This window comes from Echeneis naucrates, chromosome 6 (genome assembly GCF_900963305.1).
Source record: "Echeneis naucrates chromosome 6, fEcheNa1.1, whole genome shotgun sequence".
Classification (NCBI taxonomy): domain Eukaryota; kingdom Metazoa; phylum Chordata; class Actinopteri; order Carangiformes; family Echeneidae; genus Echeneis; species Echeneis naucrates.
In genome coordinates, this window is record NC_042516.1 from 23,411,390 (window position 1) to 23,436,102 (window position 24,713).

At 42.3% G+C, this 24,713-nt stretch overlaps 3 protein-coding genes across 3 annotated transcripts; 1 reads left to right on the plus strand and 2 right to left on the minus strand.

Annotated features, from left to right (window-relative positions):
* Window position 1: 1 nt before the first annotated feature.
* lysmd1 (LysM, putative peptidoglycan-binding, domain containing 1) lies at window positions 2-2,638 on the minus strand. Its single transcript, XM_029503439.1, has 3 exons — window positions 2,138-2,638; window positions 1,339-1,655; window positions 2-872 (listed from the first exon to the last, which is right to left on the minus strand). The coding sequence occupies exons 1-3, from the start codon at window positions 2,315-2,317 to the stop codon at window positions 686-688; spliced, it is 684 nt and encodes a 227-aa protein (XP_029359299.1). The 5' UTR covers window positions 2,318-2,638; the 3' UTR covers window positions 2-685.
* A 430-nt stretch (window positions 2,639-3,068) lies between these two features.
* Window positions 3,069-6,671, plus strand: scnm1 (sodium channel modifier 1). The gene is made up of 9 exons (XM_029503437.1): window positions 3,069-3,205; window positions 3,354-3,424; window positions 3,492-3,580; window positions 4,040-4,134; window positions 4,434-4,534; window positions 4,671-4,810; window positions 4,887-4,998; window positions 5,078-5,538; window positions 5,739-6,671. The coding sequence occupies exons 1-8, from the start codon at window positions 3,095-3,097 to the stop codon at window positions 5,202-5,204; spliced, it is 846 nt and encodes a 281-aa protein (XP_029359297.1). The 5' UTR covers window positions 3,069-3,094; the 3' UTR covers window positions 5,205-5,538; window positions 5,739-6,671.
* A 955-nt stretch (window positions 6,672-7,626) lies between these two features.
* tmod4 (tropomodulin 4 (muscle)) lies at window positions 7,627-20,820 on the minus strand. The gene is made up of 10 exons (XM_029503436.1): window positions 20,740-20,820; window positions 14,504-14,665; window positions 13,685-13,841; window positions 13,074-13,193; window positions 9,715-9,807; window positions 9,387-9,517; window positions 9,132-9,239; window positions 8,724-8,867; window positions 8,461-8,605; window positions 7,627-8,239 (listed from the first exon to the last, which is right to left on the minus strand). The coding sequence occupies exons 2-10, from the start codon at window positions 14,603-14,605 to the stop codon at window positions 8,217-8,219; spliced, it is 1,023 nt and encodes a 340-aa protein (XP_029359296.1). The 5' UTR covers window positions 14,606-14,665; window positions 20,740-20,820; the 3' UTR covers window positions 7,627-8,216.
* Window positions 20,821-24,713: the final 3,893 nt, after the last annotated feature.

Here is a 24,713-nt window from a genome sequence, read left to right on the forward strand (position 1 = left end):
TCAAAACCTTTTTTATTTTAAAAATAACTGTACAAAAGCTAAATGGATCAAAAACATTTCCATTAACAATGAAAAATATTAGTTAAAATTTATTGAAATAAACATGGCTCTTTTTTAAAAACTTTGGTTACATTAGAATTGAAGTTCTTTCGCAGAGACAGGCCCGTTGTTGATCAATGTTTTGACCTCAATATTTCAGTGAACATTAATTATAGACTTAATATACTGAAGGTTTTAAATCAGCACATGTGGCCACCTTTGCATTACCAGGCTGTGAGGGAGCCTCACGTTCAGCCACATGTTCCCCATATGACTGACTGTACAGTCATATGACGCAACCATGTGACTGCAAATGATCATTTTTAAGATTTCACGCTGTTTCTTGTGTGTGAAAACAAGCTCAAAAAAGAAAAAAAAAAACAAACCTATATCTATGGGGCCTAGGAGGATTTTGAACCTACGGTATGTCTCTAAATAAATAAGGACACGAGAGTGCAAATTTCGATAAAAAAAAAAAAAAAACTGGCTAAAAGACAGTGTAACTTCCTATCACATACATATTACATTGGACCGACATGTAAAGACAGTACAGCAGCAGGGGAAGACAGGAAGACAGGGGATCTATCCTTGTAGCAGTAATGCTCTGTTGGAATCAAAGTGAGATAGCAGAAAAAAAAACAGCATGTCACAGCTCAAAGATGTCATCTTCCTGGTCTCTCACGTTCTTGGTGAGTTTGGTGATAGTCAGGGGTACTGCCCTTTGCACTTCATGCTGCTGTTGTGTCATGGAAGCTGAAAGCACGCTCTGTGACCGCATGAGAGGCCGCCAGACTGATGTCCTGCTGGTGCAAGCTGCTTCTAGGGCAGCAACCCTGTGAAGAAGAAACGTACGAGAAGAGATAAGACAGTCTGAAGAACGGCACGATTCACAAAATCAGCCTGTGTTAATCTTGGATTATCTTTTGAAACAGCCCCGTCAAAGTTGTTGATAAAAATTAGGACGTAGAATCTTTTCCTTCAACCTGCAATGCAAACTGCTCTACACTAGGGGGAAAAAAAATGGATTTTGAAATCTGGCTGGTTGCTCACAACAAAGAACGTGTGATATGAAATAAGTTTTTTTTTTTTTTTTTAAGTTTAACTGTAAAAAAGGGGGAAAAAACTGCATGAACAGGGGAAACTGCACTTTGATATCTGGACTTTTATACAGCAGATACATGATTTTATATGTCAGCCTAGCAAAAGAAATAACCAGAACCAAATGTGATATGTAATGACACTTAAATGCTCCGAGGCAAAAACAAAGCCAATGAAAAGGGGAGAGCCACGCCGTCATACCTTTCCTCTGCTTCCTTACAACCTCTGACAGCAGCCTGCTTGGACTGGTTTATCAAGTCATCCAACCTTTTCAAAAAATCCACCGGGGTAAGGTCTGATGCCCTTTCTTTGCAATCATCCTTATTCGCAGGGGAGCTCCCCAAGTGCCCATTTTGAGAAGGGGCACAGCCAGCACTGTCTTTCCCACCATCCTCTTCAGACAAATCCACCCCATTACTGCAGTCATCCAGGTCTGACAGCACGGGGATTGAAAGAGATTTCTTCAGAAATATCGATTCATTGGTGTACAGACGGTTTGCTCTTTTGATTTGCTCCATCTGTAACAGAACAGCCACGTCAGCTTTTTGTACATTTGTTTTTGAGCTCAATTTATTTCATTGCAACACATTTGTTGATACATTTTGCACACTCATATCTCTTCACTTGCAACAGGTGAAATGAACGCGCTGGTGAATTATCACCACATCAGAGATGGAAATTATAAACCAGGATATGGAAATTGTGTTGTGAGTATGAACAGTTAAACCTGGAGCTGATTATTTTCACAATCTGACTTCTTAAGATGGCCACAATCAACGTTTGACTTCACATTTAGAGAGCAGTATTTGGTATTCTGTTAGTTTAATCAGCTATTTGATTCAGCTCCAGCAAACGTACAAATACACAGCCAAACACCTTAAAGTTGTGTTGTGTTGTGTTTTCAGACAGCGCACCAATGTTGTACATTTCTACAGCAGGTTTAACAGACAGCATACAGGACTGCAGTAGTTTCAGGGATGACTGGAGAAATAATACTCACAGACACTCCGTATTTCAGAGACAGGCCCTGGATGGTCTCCCCCGGCTGAACTTGGTGCTCAACCCGTCTCTGGCGGACCGGGGACAGCGGAGACCGGACCAGGCTGCCGTACGACCGTGTGCGGCTGCAGCGGAGCAGGCCGTTCCCATCGGCCGGGGACGGCTCTCTGTCCCCGGACATGTTGGCCCTGGCTTCGTACGCTTGCTCAGCAGCCAGAAAACGACATTACGGTGTGTTGTTCCACATTCCGGCCCTACATGTGTTTAGCTAACAGGCTAGCAGCTTAGTTAGCCGCCTAGCTTAGGTATTAACTTAATTAACGTCCCTTTTTGTGTTTCTTTATTTTTCCTTCCGGCTGTCACACTTAAAGTTGTACCGTGTCGACTCACAACCACACACACTCACCACAGCCTCCTAGCTGCAGGTTTTTAGCTAACCCATCTCTCAAACAAACGGCCGAAAAGTCGCAGACAAAGTTGACTCATGCGATCAGCTGCTAGCTGCCACACGTTGCCATGGCTGCACGTCACTGCTGCTACATTCACGGGAATCGGAATGCTGAAATTCAACCCTTATTTTTGGACGACCGCCGTGTCAATCAGAAAACAATTAATCAATTTCTACTTATTTTGGATACTTATGAAGTAATACACATCTTTAGTGGAGGTTTAATATTGGAGATAATGTTTTACACCATACCAAACACATCCAAACCGAAGCAAATTCGGAATATGAGCTCGGTAATAACAATGTAGCGGTTGTATAATTTTATGATATCATGTTTATATATTGTTTAAATTAAAATGAATATATAAGAAGTGACTGCTGACAAAAATTTGCACCTAAAATTAAAATGAATAGGATTTACAAATGAAATTAAACGTGATTCTCATTTTTCCGTGTGGCCGGAAACGCCGCGTAGTCGGCAGGAATTAGCTTGACGCTTTTACGAAGTAGATGGTGAAGTCGGCTAACCGGCTCACAGCCAGATTTTTTTCTAATTCAGATGTTATAATCATGTCTTTTAAACGGGAAGGCGATGACAAGAGTCAGCTGAACATCCTCAAGGTAATGTGTCATTTTCAGGCTTTTCTGCAGCAGACTTCAGCGTGTATTTCACTTGTTGTTGTTGTTAGCATGCTGCTAGCTAACAGCTAGCTAACAGACAGCTGTACTGATGCTCTACTTCTCTTGCTGGTGTTTTCTTGTGTTTCAGAAACGGCGTGTGGCGGATCTTTTGTCTAACTTTATACCAGAAGATGAAGCAGCTCTCATGAAGAACGGAAGGTGAAGTTAATTTCGTTAATTGAATTTATTTAACCGTGCGTCCAGCTCATCTTCGGTTTTTCTGTAGATACACGTGCCTTGTGTGTTCCTCCCGTCCTGTGTTTGATACAGTTGATATGCTGACAGTCCACAGAAATGGGAAAAGGCATCTAGAAGGTGAGAATTCATGGTTGTTTAGTGCAACTTCCTGTAATACAGTTTTACCTTACATGACTGCCATCTATTATTGCAACAGTTAATTCTCATTATCAGTGTTTACTCTGCTGGTTATGTTAGATCAGCTAATTATCAGTTAGACTATCCCAACCATGGTGACTAACATAAAACTAGCCTTTGCAGGAAATAATCAGACTGGTGTGTCTGTGTTTACACACTTGATGCAAAATGATGCAAAAATCATATTAAATTAAACCCAACAAAGTTGTCCAGTTTATTAATTTGCAGCATTGCCCAGGATGGAATTGAAGAGATAGGGAGAGTAAATCAAGCAAATCGAATGGTTTCTAATGGTTGACACATTTATGTTGCCTCACACCTTTTTCATTATCGTCCTAAACTCAAGACGTATAAAAGGTTTGAAAAATGAAGGTTTTTCTTTTTTATTGTTATCTTCAGGTTTGAAATCGTTCTATGGCAAGAAAACACAGCTGAAGAATGAAATCACAAAAAGGCAACATGAAAACTTCATCCAGGCTGAAAACAAAGAACAGGTAGGTACAGTAACTGAGACTGTTAGGAGGATCAGGGGTGAAGTCAACGAATAATTTTCAGGAGAGCAACAGCATGAGCTGATCAAATATCTTCCTTTGACTGGTGGTGACTGCTGGACCACATTGTTGTGTCAATGGAATCGCCTTGTAACCATCATACAACTGTGACAGTTAATTCAAAACTTGTTGTGAAAAGCAAACACTTCAGTCTAGCTAATGACTGAGAGAGCTCCTAGAAGCATTTAAGAAATTTCTACAACTCTCACAGAAGAACATAAAGCATGTTGTTGTGATTGTAGGAACCCTCCAGTTCGGCCCCTTTGTTGGCACAAACACGGAAGCTTACACATCATGCTTTATTGAAGACTGCACCTTATAACAGCTGCCATCGGAAAACCAGGTGAGTGAGACGCTTGTTTGACATACAGATATCCTCATATGCTTTAGTTTTCAGAAAAGAAATGAAAGTAAATTAAAACCTCAAACATAAACCTGTGATTATTTTTTTTTTGTTTGTTTGTTTGCTTTTTTCTAAGCACAAAATGTGGAACAGGACTGCGGAGCATTGGCTCAGATCCATCTGGCAGCACTTGCAGTAAACCACCTGAAGACGTGCATTGGAAAACTGAAGTTTCAAACCATGTATCACCAAGCAGCTCGAGTGGCCTCACAGCAGGTAAAGTCTGTGAAAGCAGTCTTTTATTTTCACTTCCAGATCTGAAAATGATTTCGCTGTTTTGTTGCCAATAAAGAATCACATCCATCGAAAGACTCAAAGGGATCTCAGCCTGCAGTTGCGCAGGAGCCAGAGCACATAACACCTCAGAGGAGGAAGGAGCTGGAGCACTACCTCAAACTGAAAAGGTACACAACTGTTATGGAGGTTAAACATTAGTGGCTCAAGTTGGGCATTTTCACTATTAGAAGCCTTCCTCTTTCACAGTGATGGGTGGCTACAGGACCGCAGTGGCCAGTGGATTAAAGACGAGAATGTGGAGTTTGATTCAGACGAGGAGGGGCCTCCTTCGCTCGCCGGCCTGCCCACTAAGAGCTGTGGGAACACAGATTAACTTGTACCACAGTGGTACTTTGAGAAACCAACACGCTGTTATGAAACTGTCACATGTGGAAGGACTTTCTGTTGAATCACGTGGCTTTGCTGTGTAATCTGTGGAGGAACTCTTCAGCCATAACAGAAACCTTTTATTGCTCTAAACATTTTGTCACAACATGCAATTTACAGAAACTTATTACTGCAAATGTTACAAAACAACTCAAATTTAACTTTCAAAAATTGCAATAAAGGAGATTATTAAGAATTTAACACATTTCAGTGTGATTTCACAGTAATTTCTGAGATATGGAACAGAGACGTACCTGTCGGTAACAACCTCAGTTCATTTGGTGAGTTCAGTTATTGTCACTGATTAGAATTTTATCATTGAATTTTTACCATTTGATGAGAACTAAAACTATTACTCAAGTAATTCAATTACTTTGATTGCAAAATCGATTTAAATATTTTTTTTCCTCTAAATTTGAAGTTTAATTTTGAATTGATTTCACTTGTGATACACAACGTTCCCTGTCTGTGTCTCACACAGAAGGTTGTTACGGACCATTTCAAGCTGCGAAGAAAAAAAGAGAACACTATGCAGAGCGTCCTCTGGAAAATGGAAGTTGCAAGCCGTAACAACACATCCTCAAAACAAAAGCAATGAAGTCCACAGAGCGGAGCCGGCACAAAGCAATTTGCCAGGTATTTAATAAGGAAAAATCATTTCTTTGATTAATGGATGTAATAATTGATGTCATTCTCGATTACAAAGATGATTAAATGCTCTCTGACTGTCCTGGTAAGTCCACCATCACCAACACGTTGGTGAAGCTTCATTCACCAATTTTACCCGTTTTGATTGAGTCCCGACAGACTCGATCTGGAGTTTTGGTGCTGATCTGATTAGAAAAGCTGCTACTTAATGTTCTCCGCAACACAATCAGCATCGATTGAATAACACAGAAAATGAACAGGTTCGTTTCTGATGTCTGTTGAAAGCACCTTTTAATATCTTGGAGCTCCCCACCACATGGGGACGCACTCAATATACTGATTCATGTTTGATACTCATCACAGCGAAGTGACGAGTATCAAATATAGACGTTGGTAAAATGGTCAACGACGTTTAAATTCTGATGGCCTTTGATATCACGCCTGACCTTTTAACAGTGCAGCTTACAGAGTCCCCTGAGGCAAATATGACCAGAAAGAAGTAGAAACAAATGCAACACAACACGGTGAATACGTGTGTCACACCGTGCATTGGCATCCAGCGCTACAATCCAAAAATACGCCTGAGTTTTATTACAAAACGGCCGTCAAAGGGAAAAGAAACAGGGCAGCGCCGACTTTAAGTGGTTTAAAGATGTCAAATGTCAGCAAAGCACACACGACTTGAGAAAATCTGACCTTTTGAAAAAGTCTGGAAATTAGTTGGCGGCAATGCCAAACTTGACATTAAATCAAAGCGCCTTCAAGAAGCCAGGAAACGGAGGCAGGAAGCCGAGAAGCTGAGCAATGCTGTGAAAATCCTCCGAGGTGAGCAGCTGTTTCTGTTCATAAATCTCTGCCGCTGCTCGGGGCTCAGCCCTCTGCAGCTCCACTCTTATATTTGGAACAAGGTAACTCAAGCCCAGTGGAATAGGTTACGTCGGGGGGTGTGGGGGTGTTAAAAATAGCTCAGGTGCTTGGGGGAAGTCAGAGGATCAGAGAGGACTAAGAGATTAAACTACTGTGAAGATTTAACTGAAGATTTTTATCTCAAACACTGGAGTGCAGGGAGATAACAGCACCGATAAGTGAACCATCATGGGGACGACTGGCTGTCAAAAGCAGTAGGAAGCAGTTGTATTGGAGTCTATGGGAAAATGTCCCTATTTATTAGCTCATTGAAGGTTCTAATTTCAAGTCTTCAATACAGAATGATGTTTTTAGAGGACGTCAGTAAAAAAAACAGACCACGTGTCTGGTCTTGGCTACTCAGCTGCACCTTCCACTCCTGGTTTTAAAAAAGCAAGATGGCTGACATTCAAATAAACCGGAGGCTTCAAAACAGCAGCTGATGTCAGTTTGCTACTGCAGTTACAGTGAGCAAGTATTCACTTTGTGACTACAACGAGCCAGCAGATTAAAAAAATAAAACCCAAGACAGCCTGGTTTTCATACATCACAGATTCAGGGACTCAATCGTGTCAAATATCTGGACGGCCAACTGAGAAGCCAGCCACCGAGTGAAGATACTGCCGGATACCTGTTGACCAGATATTTGGCTTTCAGAGGTCTCTCCAACAGTCGTGATGCTTTCAGTCAATGTGGAGCAAGCAGCAAGATAAGAATTTAGTCATAAGGATGTGACGCTAGACGAGCTTCAGCCCTGGTGTTCAGTCAGAGAACCATCTTCAACAAAATACTACTTTTTGTTTTGTCAAACTCACCTAAAGAGGAACGTCAAAAGTTAAATGGTGAGTTGGGCCTTTTTCTCTGGAAGTTTCATTTGTAGAGACTAAAGTACTTCAATCAATATTACTTATGAATATTACTCAGGTCTCCGATATAATACTCACCTCTAAGGGGTAGAAACAACAAAATTAAACTTGCCAAACATTTGCAAAAAATTCTTGAGTATATATTTTTATTTAAAGTATTTACAGATTGTTTTCTCATAGATAGCACCACATTGAAAGTGTTTTTCATGGATGAAAAGAACCTTTTTTTTTTTGGGATGATGTCGCCAATGCACAAACTAAAAGCACAAAAAAAGAAGACACCACGGTTTTTGCTTGTGACCTATACATGCCTTTATGATGAATTCAGCAGTCTACAAAAAGCCGGCTGCGGTAAATGAAATGAAATGGTTGGACACGGATGCGCTCTGACCGCGCCTGATTTTGGGATGACTGATTCAGCTCTGGAGCACCACGCTGAGAAAGCTGGCACGGGGCTGCTGCTTTTGCTGCTGCTGGCTCGTCTTTGCGAGTTCTGACGGGCCAAATCGGTTGTTCTTCTGTTTGCTCCTTGTCTCTTTTCATCTTAATCTCTGCTGGCGGACTGTATCGAGGAGAAAAGGTAAGAAATGAAACAGAACATGGAGTAATTAGTCCATAATTTGGAATCTATGCAGATCGGCGGCTCTGTATGTCCGCCACTCTTCCCCACATTGTGATTGCAGCTGCTCATTTAAGCACTGTAAGTATTTATTTCTATTCCTCCAGACCTGCACATGCACATTTAAAATGATTTTCTGAGCATGCAGCCGAAGCGTTTCTCACTCATGTCGTTGTTCCGTGTGATGGCCATGGCGGCTCTGGCACGGGGACCCTGCTGGGTGAAGTGGTAGCCAAACTTCAGGATGCTGGAGTTGTTCTCCAACATGGAGGCAATTTCCATCTCAACTGAGTCTCCCAGCTTCTGCCTCTGTACAAAAGCATTCAAATTCAACTTCCTGTGCACTGCAGTTCAGGCTAACAAGTTTTAAATTAGCTGCATATTTCATCGACGGTGAGATGCACAGGCCTAATTTTGTGCGTCAGACCTGGTTGTCGATCTTCAGCTCCACCAGTGTGGCATTGTTGGCCATTGCTTTGATGACCGCCTTCATGCCATCTGCAGTAATGAAGTTGGATTCGATATTAAGACTCTGCAAGCTGGTGTTCTCCTGCAGCATCTCAGCACACGCCTGAAACACACGCACACTTAAATTCTGATAACTACATCCAGATTTCATACATGTAGGTATCTTTAAAGTAATCACACTGTTTCATTTCACACAAAAATGTATAGTTTTCAAGATGCCTTTAATTCCTTACAGTTTTTGTGTGATTGGTCCTTTTATAGGAAATATCACATTCTGGTGTTAGGGTTAGGGTCTGCTAGCCCAGAATAAAAAAAAAAGAAAATCTGAAGCATTTATACGTTTTCATTTCAGAGAACGTGCACTCACGTAGGCCACGGGGTCGTTGCTGCGGGTCGCGGCGATGCTCAGGGACTCCACGTGAGAGTTCCCCTTCATAGCCTCGAAGATCTCTTTCAGCGTTGGGATGGGAATGTCCTGCAGGGACGATGAAGACATCTTCTTTATGAGCTTTTTGTATTCTCACAGATCAACACGGCCGATGATTTGACTGAAATTATCTCTCGTCGTTTTCTGGGATTTCATTCTAAAATCCAGCAGTTTAAGACCGCTGTCTGGGCTGACCTTGATGTTGTTGAGGTTGACTTCTGTCAGGCTGCTGTCGTTGTTGTGGATTCTCTCCAGGGTCTCCTCCACGTTGGTGGGGTTCGGTGGCTCCTCTGGGAAGATCTTGAATGGATCTGCTTTCACAACGCCTGAAAAGAGGACGAAACATCACAGTTCAGACCACAGACCAGCATGTTAAAGGTTCTTCCTGCCAAGATAGACAGACGAAGGTAGAAAGGTAGGTACATCGGTGGATCCATATAAAGTTTTCCTTGAGCAAATTTGGGATGTGCGATACAAATGAGGAAAATATATCTTATGGCTGTAAGAATGATGTCACACGTACTGTTGATGCCCTCTGTGTTGGCGATGGTGCCTGTGGTGCCCAGAGCGTCGTAGTACTGCTTGTTGCTCATCAGCGTGTACATTCCAAGGATAGCTGCAAATACAACAATCACCAGCGACACGTCTCAGGGAGGCAATTCAGACAGAAATATCTCTGCGATATTTGAATAAGATCAGGTGTCCGGGGTTTATGCTCTGGCCGTGTTTGCTTTTACAGATTAATTCATGCACAGGTCGAGGCTGAAGAAAATAAGTTAGGTGTTTCCTCATCGCTCATACAAGCCTGTTTGCCAAGATAAAGATTTTGTTCCAGTTAAGCAGGAAACTGAGTGTAATCTGTCAGCTTTCAGAGGCCCCAGTGGTCATGATAACACAAATAATACACAAGTGTCAGGCTGAGGAGATCGAGAGCTCTAATAAAACATATAAAATGATCGTGGGGTTAGAAAATTACAACATTAAGAGTCGCCGTTATTTACAAAAATGGGCTAATCATTATTTTTTTTAACTGTCTATAATTGTCAAATGTATGAAGTTGTTGAAAGGTGAGATTATAATTCTCATTGTACAGAATTTATTATTTCACTTAAATACTGAAATGTTTGGATGCTAAAATGGGTGATGGATTATGTGATTGTTAAATGACTACAATAATATGAGAAAAGGTTTAGAAGATGTAGACGGGATTGAAAATATTTAAGTAAGGAAGTATAATAAATTGTTGTTGTAACAGAAACTCTATGATTCACTCACTCATCATCCAGTTACTGATGTATCTGAGCTGTCATGAGCATTTAAAGAAAATAAAATCCACCTCCAGGAGGGGGCAGACCTGCTGGCTCATTTCCTCTTTCTTTTTCTAACCTGCCAGCTCCAAACTGTGTCACATGCCAACTGCTGTGACAGCGACCCCAGTTACCTCCCACCTCCCACCAGCCTCCTGCCCCGGGGCGGGGAACCATGGGGAGGCTGTGGAAGACAGCTGCCTACTGTGGGAGGGTTGGGGGGTTGTTATCAGGCCACAAACACCCCCACATCATCTGCTTCATCCCACAGTAGCTTCACAACTCAAAACACACTGCAGATAACTAAACAGCTCAATATAGCAATGTGTTAATATCAGAAATAAAATGTGAAAATTAAGTCTCCATGGTGACCTGTTGCCCCCCCCCACACCACCACACACGCCACCGAACTCAGCCAAGCTATTCAACCCCCTTCAGTCTGTTTGCCAAAAAGCCCAAACAAAAAGACTGACAGGGGCTAACTGAGGTTTAATCCTGAGCTGGACCCGGTCCAGGCCGATGGAGCCGGACAACCAGGCTCCCCCGCTCGGCCTTTCCGGATGCCTGCCTGTTGGCTCTGTCACAGGAGTGTGGCCGGGTGTCCAAAGGCTCAGTACAGAAAGCATCAATGATCTGCTATGACCTGTTGTATTATTCACTTCGACCTGAAATGAGTAAAGACATCTTGCACTTCACCAGTAAACTGGAGATGATTCACAGATGGGTCAAAATTTTCAATTCTCTGCATTTTGCTAATTTTTTTGGTGGAACCCTTTTCTTTCCTTTCTTTTTTTTTTTTACTATTCCAGAACCAAAAACAAGCATTTTTCTGTCCAAATTTATATCCCAGATAGCAAAATAAATCTGGCCCATAATGGGGCCACATGGAGTCTGACGGTTACTGGACCAGATTTGGGCCAAAGACGAGTTTGGCCAGACTTTGGTCTGTTGTTGCTAGCGTGTTGAAATAAATTAGCTGCTAGAGATGCCCAGTTTTAGCTGCAGTCTTTAATCTGATATTGTGTGTCCGTATCAAATACACATCTGAGTTTTACGTAAGACAACAACAAACAGTCATTAACGTTAGTATAATTTTTCATTAAACTTGTGTGAATCTTCCATTAATATTAATATTATCATTACTGATGAATAAATTACATTTATGTCATCACAATGAAAACTTTATTAGTGACAGGACTAAATGAAATACAACATATGACGTCATTATGTTAGATTAGGCCATAATAGCCAATTATCATTGATTAATTACCTTTTATATTTTTAAAGCTGCTGCTTTAAAACAATCATCTGTCACTTTAATCATGTTGCAATGTTTATATATTTACTACTTATTTACAGTTTTAACTTGCTGCAGTGAAAATTGAATGCTGATGAACAGAAACTTTGTTGTGCAGGAACTCGCAAAAACAACAAAGAATCTATCCATCTATCTAATGTCCATTAATAAAATGTCAAATCTACACCTTGTATGTATGTACATAAATACGGGGTGTTGAGATCCAGTTGATTTTAAGCTTCAGAGAAAAGTACCTTCCCTTGTGTCTGTTTTAAAGAGATAGACTATCTCCATGTTCACTCCACCCTTCCATCAGCGGCCTGGGGGGGCCAGGCGGATTTATTTTTGTGCTGCTGAGTGTGGGGAATTGGACCCCATCGCATGTTTGTCCATGAGTGTTAGCCTGGGACTGGGCTGTGTGCGTGTTCAGGGAAATGAAGCAGCAGCAGAGAGGAAACTGGGTGTGTTTAAAAGAACCATGTGGGTCAGACTCAGTGTGGTGAAAACACCGAGGTCACATCGTGTCATGACGGGTTAATAAGCGCTCGCTGCTGGGAAAAGGCATGAGGCAAAAAACATTATGTCGAAGCAAGAACAGACCTTTTGGGCGAAAGCGCAGGTGAAGCTGACATCATTTAAAACTGACTCAGTCTTACGAACTAAAAAGACAAAACTTTAGAAACAACCTTTAGGAGGATTTTACTATGAATGTATGTCATTAGAAAGACAGATTACACACAAAAAAACAAAACAAAAGAAAACAACCAAACACACTCACTTCAGTGACTTTGGTCCTAATTTATCAACATGGTGATGCCAACGTGACCTCCATACAGCTGTAGATTAAACTGCCCTTCCAATGCCAGAATATTCATTTTGACTATTGTTGTTAGAGTGAACACCAACATAGCTTCTTCTTCTCACTATTAAATACCCTGATTAATACATAAAATAAATAAATGTTCCCATTCAGGGGCTACAAAGGTGGCTGGCTCCTCCGTCTGTGTTTTCGTTTTGTGTTTTTTTGCTGCTGAATTATTTCCATTACTTGCTTGCTCTGGATTGAATTTAAATGAAATCTTGGGATAGGACGTATTTGTAGGCCACACATGAAGGAGCCTTCAAAAAAGGGGAGCCAAGTCAGAGGCAGTCAAGACAACAGGGATGCTGCGTGAACTGTGCTGGGCATGTTTTAGCAGCGTGTGAGTGCTGAACCTGAACGAGACAAACATTGAACAGTGAATCCCTGAATGGAGAGATCCTGCCAGTTCATCTAACCTGCAATATCGCACATCTCAGCATCAGTGGCGTTCTTCAGAGCCTCCTCCAGTTCTGGCTCTAGAATCACATCCTCTTCTTTGGAGAGCTCTGCTGCTTTCTTGGGCACAAAGGCCTTTCCTGCAGATGCACAAATACAGGTAAAAGATTAAAACAAAGACAGAAATGAGCGTGAGTAGTGGATGAAAATAACTGAGGAAAAGGTCATATCTGCAGCTGATTGTACTCATGCATTAGTCTGCCAACCAACTTTTCCAATGTTAATGAGCTAAACTGTAAATTTATCCCAGAGTCAACCCAGTTAAACAGTTTTGGTTGTGAATCTGAGAAAATGAAAAGTGATTTCCATTTGTTAGCACAAATATTCTGAGCCAGGTCATTTCCCTGTTGTAGGTCCAGATCTGAAAATGATGAATGAAAATGAACTCCCAAACTCACTGAGCTGATTTAAAGAATGTGAGTCCCGTACAGCCATCTGAGGAAAAAGTGCTACGGAAATGGAAGATGTTTATGAACTGATCCATTTCATCATCCATCATTAAACCTCTGCTGATGCTCCCACTCTGTCCCCATGCATACACGCTGAGCTCAAAATGAAGCGTAACCCCCACCTTTCTTCTCCCCAGTGAAGGGCACCAGGTCCTCCCTATCCTGGTGCTCCATGGCCTGCTTCTCCAGGTGCTGCATCAGGGCGTCACGGTCGTAGGGCCCCGTCGGGCTCTTCTTTGTCTGGTCACGCTGCCGGAAGCCTGCAGGCAGCATGGCATTCTGGGAGGACGGGAGGTCAAAGGTTGAGTTGATGCAACATTAAGACGAGAGATCAACGAGACCGAGATTATCGTTTCAATGAAAATAATTTTTTTATATAAATAATAAATAATAATAAATTATTTTCACATAGTTCTGCAGCAGGGTGACACATCCCAGCTTCTTCTTTTTTTTTTTTTTATGTGCCATAAACTCACAATTCATCAGTAACCTACGGCATGTGCAAGAAGCTTTTGAGGAAGATGATGATGGATGATCGTGTGCTCAGGCCTGCGAGTCTACACATCTATCTGTCCGAGCAGAAACCAGCAGGGGTGTTGGTACAATCCTGTCTGATTTTTATGAGTTTTCTTCCCTCCAGTGGAGGCATGAAGAGCTCGGTTGCATCACGCCTTGTGTTCCCCAGAGCTGAGCAACCTGACACTGCGTGGGCTGCACCGTGGGAAAGAAGGCTGGCTGCACACTGAAGCATCACACTAAGACCTACTGTAATGGTGTGCAACAAAAACTACAAAGGTAATTTATCTTTTCATGGGAAGAATTGAGTTAATGGCAATATTTCCTTTAATGCTGTTGCTGCTGGATGTTATGGAGATGAAGAAAACACTGATGGACCTCCTGAGAACCTGCAGGACTTCAGCCTCCGGGTTTGACCAACCTACCTCGGGGTCCATCTCCTGCAGCTCATACTCCAGCTGATCCAGCTCTTCGGCACTAAGGCCCTTGAGGATGGCATCCTCGTCGATGTCCCTGGGGTCCGACATGGCTCCTGAGGCTCCGGCTCACACACACACACACTCACTCATACACACAACTGCGCACCCCTGGAGAGAAGAGTTAAAGTCAGAGTTTTTAATGTTGTCATCTCTCTTTGGTTTTGTTTCCAAAATAATTCAGCAGGTTACTCTTTTGAAAAAAAAAAAAAAAAAGTACTTAACGGAAAACATGTGAGTGTCGTACAGTTTTGTTCTGTATTTTACTGAAACTTGCAGAATTTTTTGAGATCATATTGTATGTCTTGCACCTCCGGGTGGGGGAGAATGGGGGTGTCTGTCCTTGTCAAACAATTCCAGGATCTTCATCAAGCTTATCTGCCACCCGCCACAGAGCACTTCAATAATGTGGCAATGATAATAATAGTTGCATTTCCACTAATATAGGTGAAGTACCCAGGAGGGCAGAGTCTGTGGAAATATGCCGCGGCAGCCCCTCTGAAGTCGGGGTGGGGGGGTGGGGGCATTCTTACATAAGCTTCATTTTCACCTTAAAAACACCAGCAGCACTGAGGGCTCGCGGTCTGAGAGGCAGAGCGAGGCAGAGGAGTAAAGAAAGTGAAAAAGAGAGAGAGCTCAAGGTCTTTGTAACTCTAAACCGTTAGCTCGCCATGCTAAGAATAGCAGGATGGACAGAGGAGAGGGGCGGACGTTACAATGCCTTATTCATCACTGACCGACTTTCACTCTTACAGTAGTGGATCCGTCCAAAACAGATCAGCACACAAACACAGGCGTCCTTCTGCTACAGCAAAGGGCTGAAGAAGTTTAAAATGCAAAGCCGAGGCCCTCAAACGAGGAAATACCATCACGAGAACATACAAATGGCCCCCCAGGTCACAGCATGAGTAATGCAGCTATCGGGTTTGTGCAGGCCAGTGTTTTCATTTTCAGTCCAAATTTCATCCCAACTTGGCCTGAAAAGAAAACCCGTCACAGTCCAGGTCAGTCAGCCGGCCCGCCTGTATGTCAGTGAGCATTAACATCTGCGACATGTGATGGCAACAGGAGTTCAAGTATCACACAGCCGGCGGCTTTCCGCTTCACTATACGATCATGCCGATGCTCAGAGATTCATTAAAGGAACCAAAAATACAAACTTTCCTCCTCAGATGTAACAAATCAGCTGACAGGAACAGAGAAACGGAAAAGGTGAAGTGAGCTTATTTAAAAAAGTGCCTCACACGAGTGTGTATCATCAGGAGGATCCAGGTTATTTGGCTCTGGACCACATTCAAAGATGAACTCAAACCCGTTCATTTGTCTGATTTTTACATTTTTTCCTGAGAAACTTTTGTTGTTTAGGTAAATTAAACAGGGATCTGAAATGTAGAAAACTGGACCTGGACTCTGGGACTGTCAGGCGAAGCTAATGTTGAAGAGCCTTTAATCTGCATTCTACGTAATGACCATCAGGGGGCGATTCAATTAGTTGTATTGTATTGAAGTCGATGGGAAAATGTCCCTCCTCCTCCCTGATGAGTTTATGGTCTCAGTCTCTAGTTTCAAGTTTTCAATACAACATGATGTTCATTTTTGAAATGATGCTGAATCTGGAGGGAAACAGACCAGGAAGGAGGGGAGGGGTTGGGGGCGGGACTACTGTCTGATTAAAAGACTATATCACCCAATCAGGACAGAGCACAGAGCAAGTCAGATCCACTTTTTGCTCCAAAAGTCGTTCCATCTGGATTCAAAAGTGTAATTTTTAACGCACGTTTATGGTAACGCTGGATCAAACACTAATTTTAAGGTCCTGTAAAAACAACACCCAGTAACCTGGTTTCCTTGACAACAAGACAGAAGCTCAGTCACCATGAGATCGGACATGGATGGTTCTGTGCATGACGACTCCAGGTAAAGTAACATCACATCAACACACACCACCACTTTGACACATTTAGACAAGAGTTTGAGTAGAAATCCTGGTAAAGACACACTAATGCTGCACCAGATACTATAAAGCACACATGCAGCACTCTTTTTCTCACAGAACTTCAAACTGTAAGACCGGCTGTTAAAGCCGGTCCTCGTGTGCCTCGTGTGCCGCGGGCTGCTGCTGCTCACCGAGGCCATGTGGCTCTAATGCGAAAAGCCAGTGACACAAACATCGGATCACACAGCTGAGTGTCGAGGAAGATGGAGGAGATTTAAGAGGACGAGGGGAAGAAGGCTGCAGCTCAGAACGGAAACGTATTGGGTTTTTTGTATTTAGTGATAACAGGTTTTAGTAGGCTTTAACACCATCCAGCCTTTGAATCCCGACAGTTTAACCTCATCACCACTCTCATTTTTCCTAAAGTATGAAATGAGATGCTTTAAAGCTAAGACATATCTTCACTAAGATTTGTTCCCCCCATGTGCATTAATGAGGCCCTGACCCTGTGGCCCAGTGGTTTCCCCTTCTTGCCCCACAGACCAGGATCATCCCTCAGAGCTGCAGTGAAGGTCTCTCACCATCACACCATCTTCAACATCTGCTTCTGGACTAAACGTTCACCTGCTCCCTGATGGACTCCACCTACTAACCAGTAATCATGGCAGCCAGGTTAATCAATTTAAAATGTCTCATGTTTTACAATTTACTGTTTTGTTTGTTTTTTGTTTGAGGCGCTCATGTCCAACCGTCCATCAAGAGATGTTTGTTCTCTTTTGGTTTGAAGAACCAAAAACAAAGTCAATGCCATAATGAGACTCAACTACAGCAGCATGAAAAAGTAAAACCAGACAGGAACATGATGTGAACTTGTAGACCTTCTTTCATTTTGTCTTTATATTACTGAAAACGAGTCAATAAGAGATCATTTCCTCAAACATAATAAGGAGGTTCTGTTAGTCCAGTTCTTATTAAAAAAAAAAAAAGTTTCTGAATATATTTATCTCAGTGATGTTTCTCATAGTAATGGTCCAAGTCTTTTACATTTTCAGAAACAGACCATATATGTGTATATAAATTAATAAAACATGTATTTGGCCTCTCATCTTAAGGCGCTTCTTGGTCCTGAACCTCAATATTGCAATGAAAGCGTTTTGTTTTTTTAACAGATGCATTCAGAGTTGTCTGCAACCTAAGAGGTAAAAGTGACCCGGACATCCTTCCAAACGGGGCTCATGCGATTTGCCTGCAGTGAAGCCTTTGAGCTTCGCTTATTGTTGAGTTAAATACGTGGCCGTTTCCCGACACTTGAGCTAAGAGCTGCAGCTCAGACAGCTGCATACCAGCATCAGACGGGGAAGCACTTCCTAATAATTCTCCCTAATACAGCACGTCGTTTCACATCATGTCATCAGCAGATGTTGTGTTTTTGTTCATTCTGACATTTAATTTGGCACCTTCCAGGAAGCTACACCAGCCTGGACATTTGTGAATGTGCAGTCCCAGCAGTGGGGGGGGGGGGAGTCTACATTAACCAAACAAGCTGGGAGTGGAGCAGAGCAGCGACTGTCACCTGCTATCAACAGCTGGCCTCGGACGTCTCCTTTTCCAGCCTGAATCTCCAACATCTCCTGCACCTGCAGCTCCCGTCTTCACCGACGTGACACCAGCCGAACCCGCTCATAAACATACGGCCTCCTTTTCACTGCTGCAGCTAAACTGGTGACAGCTGCCTTGGTTGTCCCTGAAGCACTGTGACTACATTCAGACCTCAGCTGATTTTTCCACTCTCAGGTCTGATAACCTCTCCGGACACAGAGGAACTCATTTTTGTTCAGTTCTGACCTGAAACGAGTCCCCATAAAGCAACAAAATCACACCCGGAGCCATTTAATTAACATATTTGCATGTCACAGCAGAATTTTGCAACTCTCCGTGAACAGTAAGTAAACGTTTTTAACATCCTCCAGAGACAAATGTGATAATTACAACTCCATCTAATGTGGGATGATGAGGCACGAGAATGGCTCAAACTAATTCAGATCTAATTAAAGCCTGAAATTAAAACCCGAGGCCTCATTCTTAACAAAGTTGGTGAAATGAATACAGGAGAAACTTTTAATTTAATCAGTAATGAGTGGGAGTTCAGTATTTACAAAAATTCATATTTTAGAAAATGTTGATTCCAAAAACATTAGATATTTTGAATGTATGTGGTTGGTATTTAACTAACGACTCAGTTCAGCAGGTAATATGGCAAATGACGAGTTTGACGCTGCAACTCAAACATCTTTTAAATCCCTTCATGAGAAGTATTTCTACGTCTTTGCCTTTGGTAATATCTGATATAAATTATATTATATTGTTTTAACTAGTGGCGGCGAGTCTGAAATTTGAAAGTTGCCCTCTTGGCTGGATCTGAGCTGCAGCTTTGGCCTCATTTGAATATCTGCTTTTATAGACCGTTGAATGTCTTAAAATGAAATGTTTTTTGAATAAGAATTGATTTGTGATTTTTTTATTATATTTTGGTAAATAGGATTTTTTTTTTTTTTTTAGTAAAGCACTTTCCTTTATGTCTGAACGTAAAACAGCCAGAGGTAAAACTCATGTTTGGCCCAAGAGACTTCACAAAGTCAGGATTTACTCATACTGGATTATAAAGGATCATCCATTTGCTCTTTAGTAACAATCCCACAATGCATTGTTTGTGATAGTTGACCATGTGAGCTGCACTTCAAACCACTTTCACCCCGTCCTTCCATAAACAGACCCCTGAGCTGAGGGGTTTGAACCGCTCAAACGTGAACTATTGATGAGTAAAATTCATTTGTATTATCAAATATCACTGCCAGCTGTCACAGCAAAACATGACAAGTATCACAGCCAGGGCTACTTCAGAAGCAGCTGCCCCAACTGCCCCCATCTCCAACCATCTGCTTACGGTATTTATCATTTGAAACTGCAGCTTCTTCATTACGCTGCAGAGATGGGTACGGCTTTGTAAAAAAAAAAAAAGTGTATTGGTGCAGTAAAACCTGGGAGCTTGTTGGCTTTGTTATCGTTTTTAATGGGAAGGAGCTCTCTGGGAACTCCATTTAAAAAGTGCACCAGAGCAGTTTCTGCAAGTTTTATAAGTCAAGGACCATTACGAGGTTTTATATTTCAGTCACAAAGGTTACACACTCATAAATGCTCCGAAATGATTTGCAAGCTGCTTCTGTGCCAGCATGTTTGTTTTCAAAGGAGCACAAAATAAACCCTGAAGCCATTTCTGTACGTTTGGTCAGTTTGTTTTTTTCCCTTTCAACATCTCCAAATATTTTTTTCCTGGCTTGGTAGCAGCTCAGAAGATCTGTCACCATCCCCTGGTCATCTTCTCCACTTCTTACCACCCAAGTGTAAAATTCCAAATCAGCCCTGAGCTTAATTTTAGCTTCACAAGTCAGCGACTTCCACCTGTGAGAGTCCAACCCGGCTTGGGTTGCTCCCGGAGACTGAACAAGCAACATTTTGAAGCCCTCAGATCAACCTGGCTGCCCGCAAAACAGAAAATTATGTCTTTCCTTGTTTCTTTTTCTGGAACACGTCTCAAATTTTGCAGAGTTTCATGAATAAGCAACAGGCAGCAAAGTTTGATCTAAATTGCATTAAGGCAAGTAAACCATGAGATTTGATCTTGATACAAATGTCAGACTCTCATGGATGTTATCAAACTCACCTCCCTGGTTTCCAAACTGTACAACCCCCCCTCACACAAACCTAAAGCCCTCCCACAGCCCCCTCCCTTCAGAAACATCATCTCCAAATCCCCTGTGATGCATTCCCCGCACAGCGATGGGCAGCTAATCGACGGCTTAACCCATCCACACGCCACAATGAAAGCTTCAAGTGAGTGACAGTATTTGCAGTTTTCAGCAGATCTCCTGCAGAGCCCCCTTGCCGCCCCCCACTTTATTACAAATAAAGTTTAAAAAGTTTTAACTAAAAAAAAAAAAAAAAAAAAACTCAACCCAGTTACTCTGAAACATCCAATTTCTAGGAAACCATTTGAATCCAGTCCACAACTCCAGCAGCTCTGGCTCAACTACATGGAATCCCCCCCCCCCCCATCTAAAGTTGGGAACAGCCCAACAAGCCACACAATTACTACCCCCCCACACACACACACACACTGGGAAAAAACAAAAACAAACAAAAAAAAAAAAGAAAGACAACAGAGACATGGAGGACGCAGTGTCACACCTACCTTCACAGAAGCGCTGTGCCGAAGACCCTCAGCAAGGCTCAGCCTGCAGTCAGAAACCAGAGAAAGTTGTGTCTCTTTTTCCTTTACCCCCCCACCCCCCCCAACCTCCTCCTCCTCCTCCTCCCCTCTCTCACTCCGCTGTGAATCTTACGTCAGGCTTTCAGGGCTGCTGTGCTGAGACAGTCAAACCGATGACACTTTGAGAAGTCAGCATTTTATTATTTTGGCTGCGGGGGGGACGACTCATGTACATCAATCATTTAATTAGAGCGGAGACAAATCAGCCACAAAGAGAAATGCTGACATCTAGTGGCTTCACTTGATGATCCTTCAACTGTACAATTTTTACATTTCATTCATATTTCAGATTTATCTTTATTTGAAATGTGAGGATTATCATCTTTTATCTGAAACGCTGGTGGACTCTGCTACAGAAAACAAGTTTAATATTATCATTAATCCAATAATTAATTGGATTAGTAGAACTAATCCAGAAATGAACAACAGAGACATTTGCAGGTAAATGTGTTCATGTTTGGGATCAGCAGCTGGATTTTACATAATTTTTTATTTAACTGATGTGGCTTATCATTGTGTTTAGTGGAATATCTCAACTCACTGATCCAGCAGCTCTTTTCATCTTTTAGCTCATAGTTTTATTTTTAGGGTTCATTTCAGTCTCCAACAGCTGGAGCTAGATGTTTTCAATAAACCAGGAGTCCGTTTCACAAAGCAGGCTCAATAAACTGAGTCTAACCCTGAGGTCTGAGTTGATAGAAGATAGGAAACTCAGAGTTGGGTTCTTCCTCCTGTGACTTAAACCAACTTCTATCTTCCATCTTCATGGAAGCAGTATTATCTGATGTCAGCGGCTTATTTCAGCTGCTTCACTGCAGCAGGTTCAGGATGATCTGAAGAACAACAACCAGTTCAAGGTGTTGACTCAGCTCCAAAGTCCCAGATCTCAGTCCAGCCCGCCATCTGTTGGATAAGTTGGACCAACCAATCCATATCCACGAAAGCTCCACCTCACGGTTTTCAGGATTTAGAGGATCTGCTGTGAACATCTTGCTCCAGATGTCTCAAGGAGTCCAGACCTCCAGTATCAGGTCTTCATCATGATCCGTCTGATTGGTGCCATCAGCTTGTTGTGGTCAAATACTGACACCCAGTGGCCAAAATACTCAGAATTCTGTTTTTAGCATTTTATACAAATTTAAACCAGAGACAGTGTTTTAAGTAAAAATATAGACAATTTCTTCAGTTATAACTGAAAACTTTAATAGATTTACACAACAACTCTTTGTGTTAAGCTTTTGTCTTAAGCTCAGTGAGCGACTCTCGTTTGCACTCCGACCACCTCGGAGCATTTTCCCGGCAGATACGAAAAAAAAAAAGGACCAGGTCCTGTTTCTGGTCTAGTCTGGTCCAGTCCAGTCTAGTCTCTAGAGGGGTCCAGTCTCTGTTCTAGTCTGGTCTGGTCCGGTCTCTGGAGGGGTCAGGTCTCTGGTCTAGTCTGGTCTGGTCTCTAGTTTCTGAGGGGGGGGGGTCCGGTCTCTGGTCTAGTCTGGTCTGGTCTCTAGTTTCTGAGGGGGGGGGGGGGGGGGGGGGGTCCGATCTCTTGTCAAGTCTGGTCTGGAGGCCTATTTTTCTTTGCCCAGTCCATCACTAGTCACCAATGAACCAGTTAACCTATATATTGTGAGGAGACATCACTGACTCTGAGCCTTGCTAGCATTCGGCCCTTGTTAGCTTTCTGTCTTATAGCTGAACCAGACGCTGTAGTTTCTGCAGCGGCAGCATCACGAAGGAAGTGAAAGAAACGGACTCCCTTCTCCGCTCCATGGCGGAAAATAGGCTGACTGACGTACCTTCAGGATGATTGATCCATCGACATTTAAAGAGCAGAGTTAGTCCAGTATTTGGGTTAGCCGCGGGGCCGCCATCTTGGGCCGGTCACCCGCTGCAGAAGAGCGCTATTAGCAGTTTTATAGCATTCCTGTCCGTTGTAATCTGGAATTACCTACTACCTACTGGAACCTAGCTAGCTGCTGGACATAAATACAGTACAGTGCTATTCTACTCACAACAATAATCTTCAATCTTACTTGTGAAAAGTAACGCCCCAGTCCTGTTTATGTGTCTATGGATTTATCCGCTCCTGCCTCCATTACACCTGACCGCTGACGTCATCTTCTCGGGTTTTGGCGGACAACGAGGCGCATGCGTCCTGTATGCGCGTCACAAGGCGCATGCGCGGATTCAAAACGCGCAGCTCCTGAAATTTCTTCGGTATTTGTCGGTTCATGTGCGATGACGATGAAACTTCTGAATACTATGTGAAAACACACAGTAAAACTTACTCTTTGAACACAGTTTATTTATTACACGAATAACACATATAGTTTTACTTTTTCGTTTCACTTTTTTCAGTGAGCCCATCCTGATTTTTCTACATTTTTAAAGTTGATTCAGTAAATTCTCATCGGATTTACCACAGACTGGTCCACAGATCTGCTTCTTTCATTTATGTCACTTCCTTTTTTAACTTCTTACTGAGAATTTTGATCATTTTCTCTTCAGATCCTCATTCACGAGTTTCTCTGTAATCTATTTTCAAATCCGTTTTTTTTTCTGTGGGTTGTTTCGTTTCGTTTTATTTCGTTTTATTAAATGTTTTCAAACCAGCTTCTCGTTAACTGTTTCCTCCACCGCAGTTCTCACAAAGTTTCTCTTGTTGTTCTGCATTTTCTTTTGTCATTCAAGTTTTCAATTCACAAGTTTTTTTTCCCTAGCAGACCAACAACATCTTTTATTTTTCGCTTCAGGATTGTTTTGTTTGAGTAATATCATTACCAAACAAGCAGCTTGTGGTGTTAAAAAATTCCCACTGGGTAAAGTGAGGTACTCCTCCTCCTTCAACTGTAATTCCCCTGTTTTTTTTTCCCTTATGTAGAAATTATTTAAATTTTTTGACCATCCTGTATTTTCAAACCACTAATGTTGATCCTGGGTAAATCCCTTTCTTTTCCAGCAACTCCGCACTGGAGTGGAGTTACATTCTGGGATCCCTTCTCTTTGTAAAAATGAATTTAACGACATCACTTCATCCTTTCTGCCAAACAGTTTTTCCTTTTCTGAAACACTACATCGCTCTGCTCTGACTTCAGGAAGATCAGGCCTTACATGATTCAGTCCACCAGGTCTTGATTATCTCTTGCCATTTGTAATATTCTGTTTGGGGGGATTTCTCTTTCTGCTCAGTGGAGAAAACTCAGCAGCTGATCTGGTATTCAGTAAGCCCAAAAGGGCTCAGCCCACCCTGGAGCTAAAAGACCTCCACTGTCCTCTAGTTCTGCCGGTGCTACAGGCCTGGATCATACAACCCCATATTCCCTCTTGACAACCACATTTGTCATTGCAAGACCACCTCAGTATTCATATTCTCCTTCATTTACTTCGTAGACGTACGACTTCCTCCTGAACTGGATTGCTTTAGGTGAGTGACTAAATGTGAAAGTTAACATTTTCTCGTCCCTACTGGAAGCTTCTGAACGTAAAGCAGCCTGCCTCTTTGGCCACCAGATGGAAGCAGGCAGCCAGCGACAGCCACAGGATAGCAGCTTTCTTATGAAATTGTTGCTTCCAAGAGGCAACAGTATGTTGTGAGTCTGTGTGATGCCCTGCAGCGTTTGGCTCATTGGCAGTTAACCAGCCGAAGGGTCTGATGAGAGGAAAGCAGAGCGTGTCAGCTCATTTTGCATATTGCATTGATGTTTAATTTATTTACTGCCATACAAAATGATTTTAACTAGTTTTTAGCCTCAGACTAACATATGCTGGATCATAAATTAATTTAAAGGCATTGTACAAATGTGAAAGAGGAATGGTTTTGTTTCAGTTTTGTTACACAATAGCAGATGCCTTGCATTGCCCACATAGCAAACATAGCAAACACACACACACAAGTCTGT

Coding starts and splice junctions, on each gene's coding strand:
- lysmd1 (XM_029503439.1), bottom strand. CDS start 2,317: ATGTCCGGGGACAGAGAGCCGTCCCCGGCCGATGGGAACGGCCTGCTC. Junction 1,656..2,137: donor CTCTGAAATACGGAGTGTCT/GTGAGTATTATT, acceptor GTTCTGTTACAG/ATGGAGCAAATCAAAAGAGC. Junction 873..1,338: donor TGTAAGGAAGCAGAGGAAAG/GTATGACGGCGT, acceptor TCTTCTTCACAG/GGTTGCTGCCCTAGAAGCAG.
- scnm1 (XM_029503437.1), top strand. CDS start 3,095: ATGGTGAAGTCGGCTAACCGGCTCACAGCCAGATTTTTTTCTAATTCA. Junction 3,581..4,039: donor TGGGAAAAGGCATCTAGAAG/GTGAGAATTCAT, acceptor TGTTATCTTCAG/GTTTGAAATCGTTCTATGGC. Junction 4,535..4,670: donor AGCTGCCATCGGAAAACCAG/GTGAGTGAGACG, acceptor CTTTTTTCTAAG/CACAAAATGTGGAACAGGAC.
- tmod4 (XM_029503436.1), bottom strand. CDS start 14,605: ATGTCGGACCCCAGGGACATCGACGAGGATGCCATCCTCAAGGGCCTT. Junction 9,808..13,073: donor TGAGATGTGCGATATTGCAG/GTTAGATGAACT, acceptor TTGTATTTGCAG/CTATCCTTGGAATGTACACG. Junction 9,518..9,714: donor CAACACAGAGGGCATCAACA/GTACGTGTGACA, acceptor TCCTCTTTTCAG/GCGTTGTGAAAGCAGATCCA.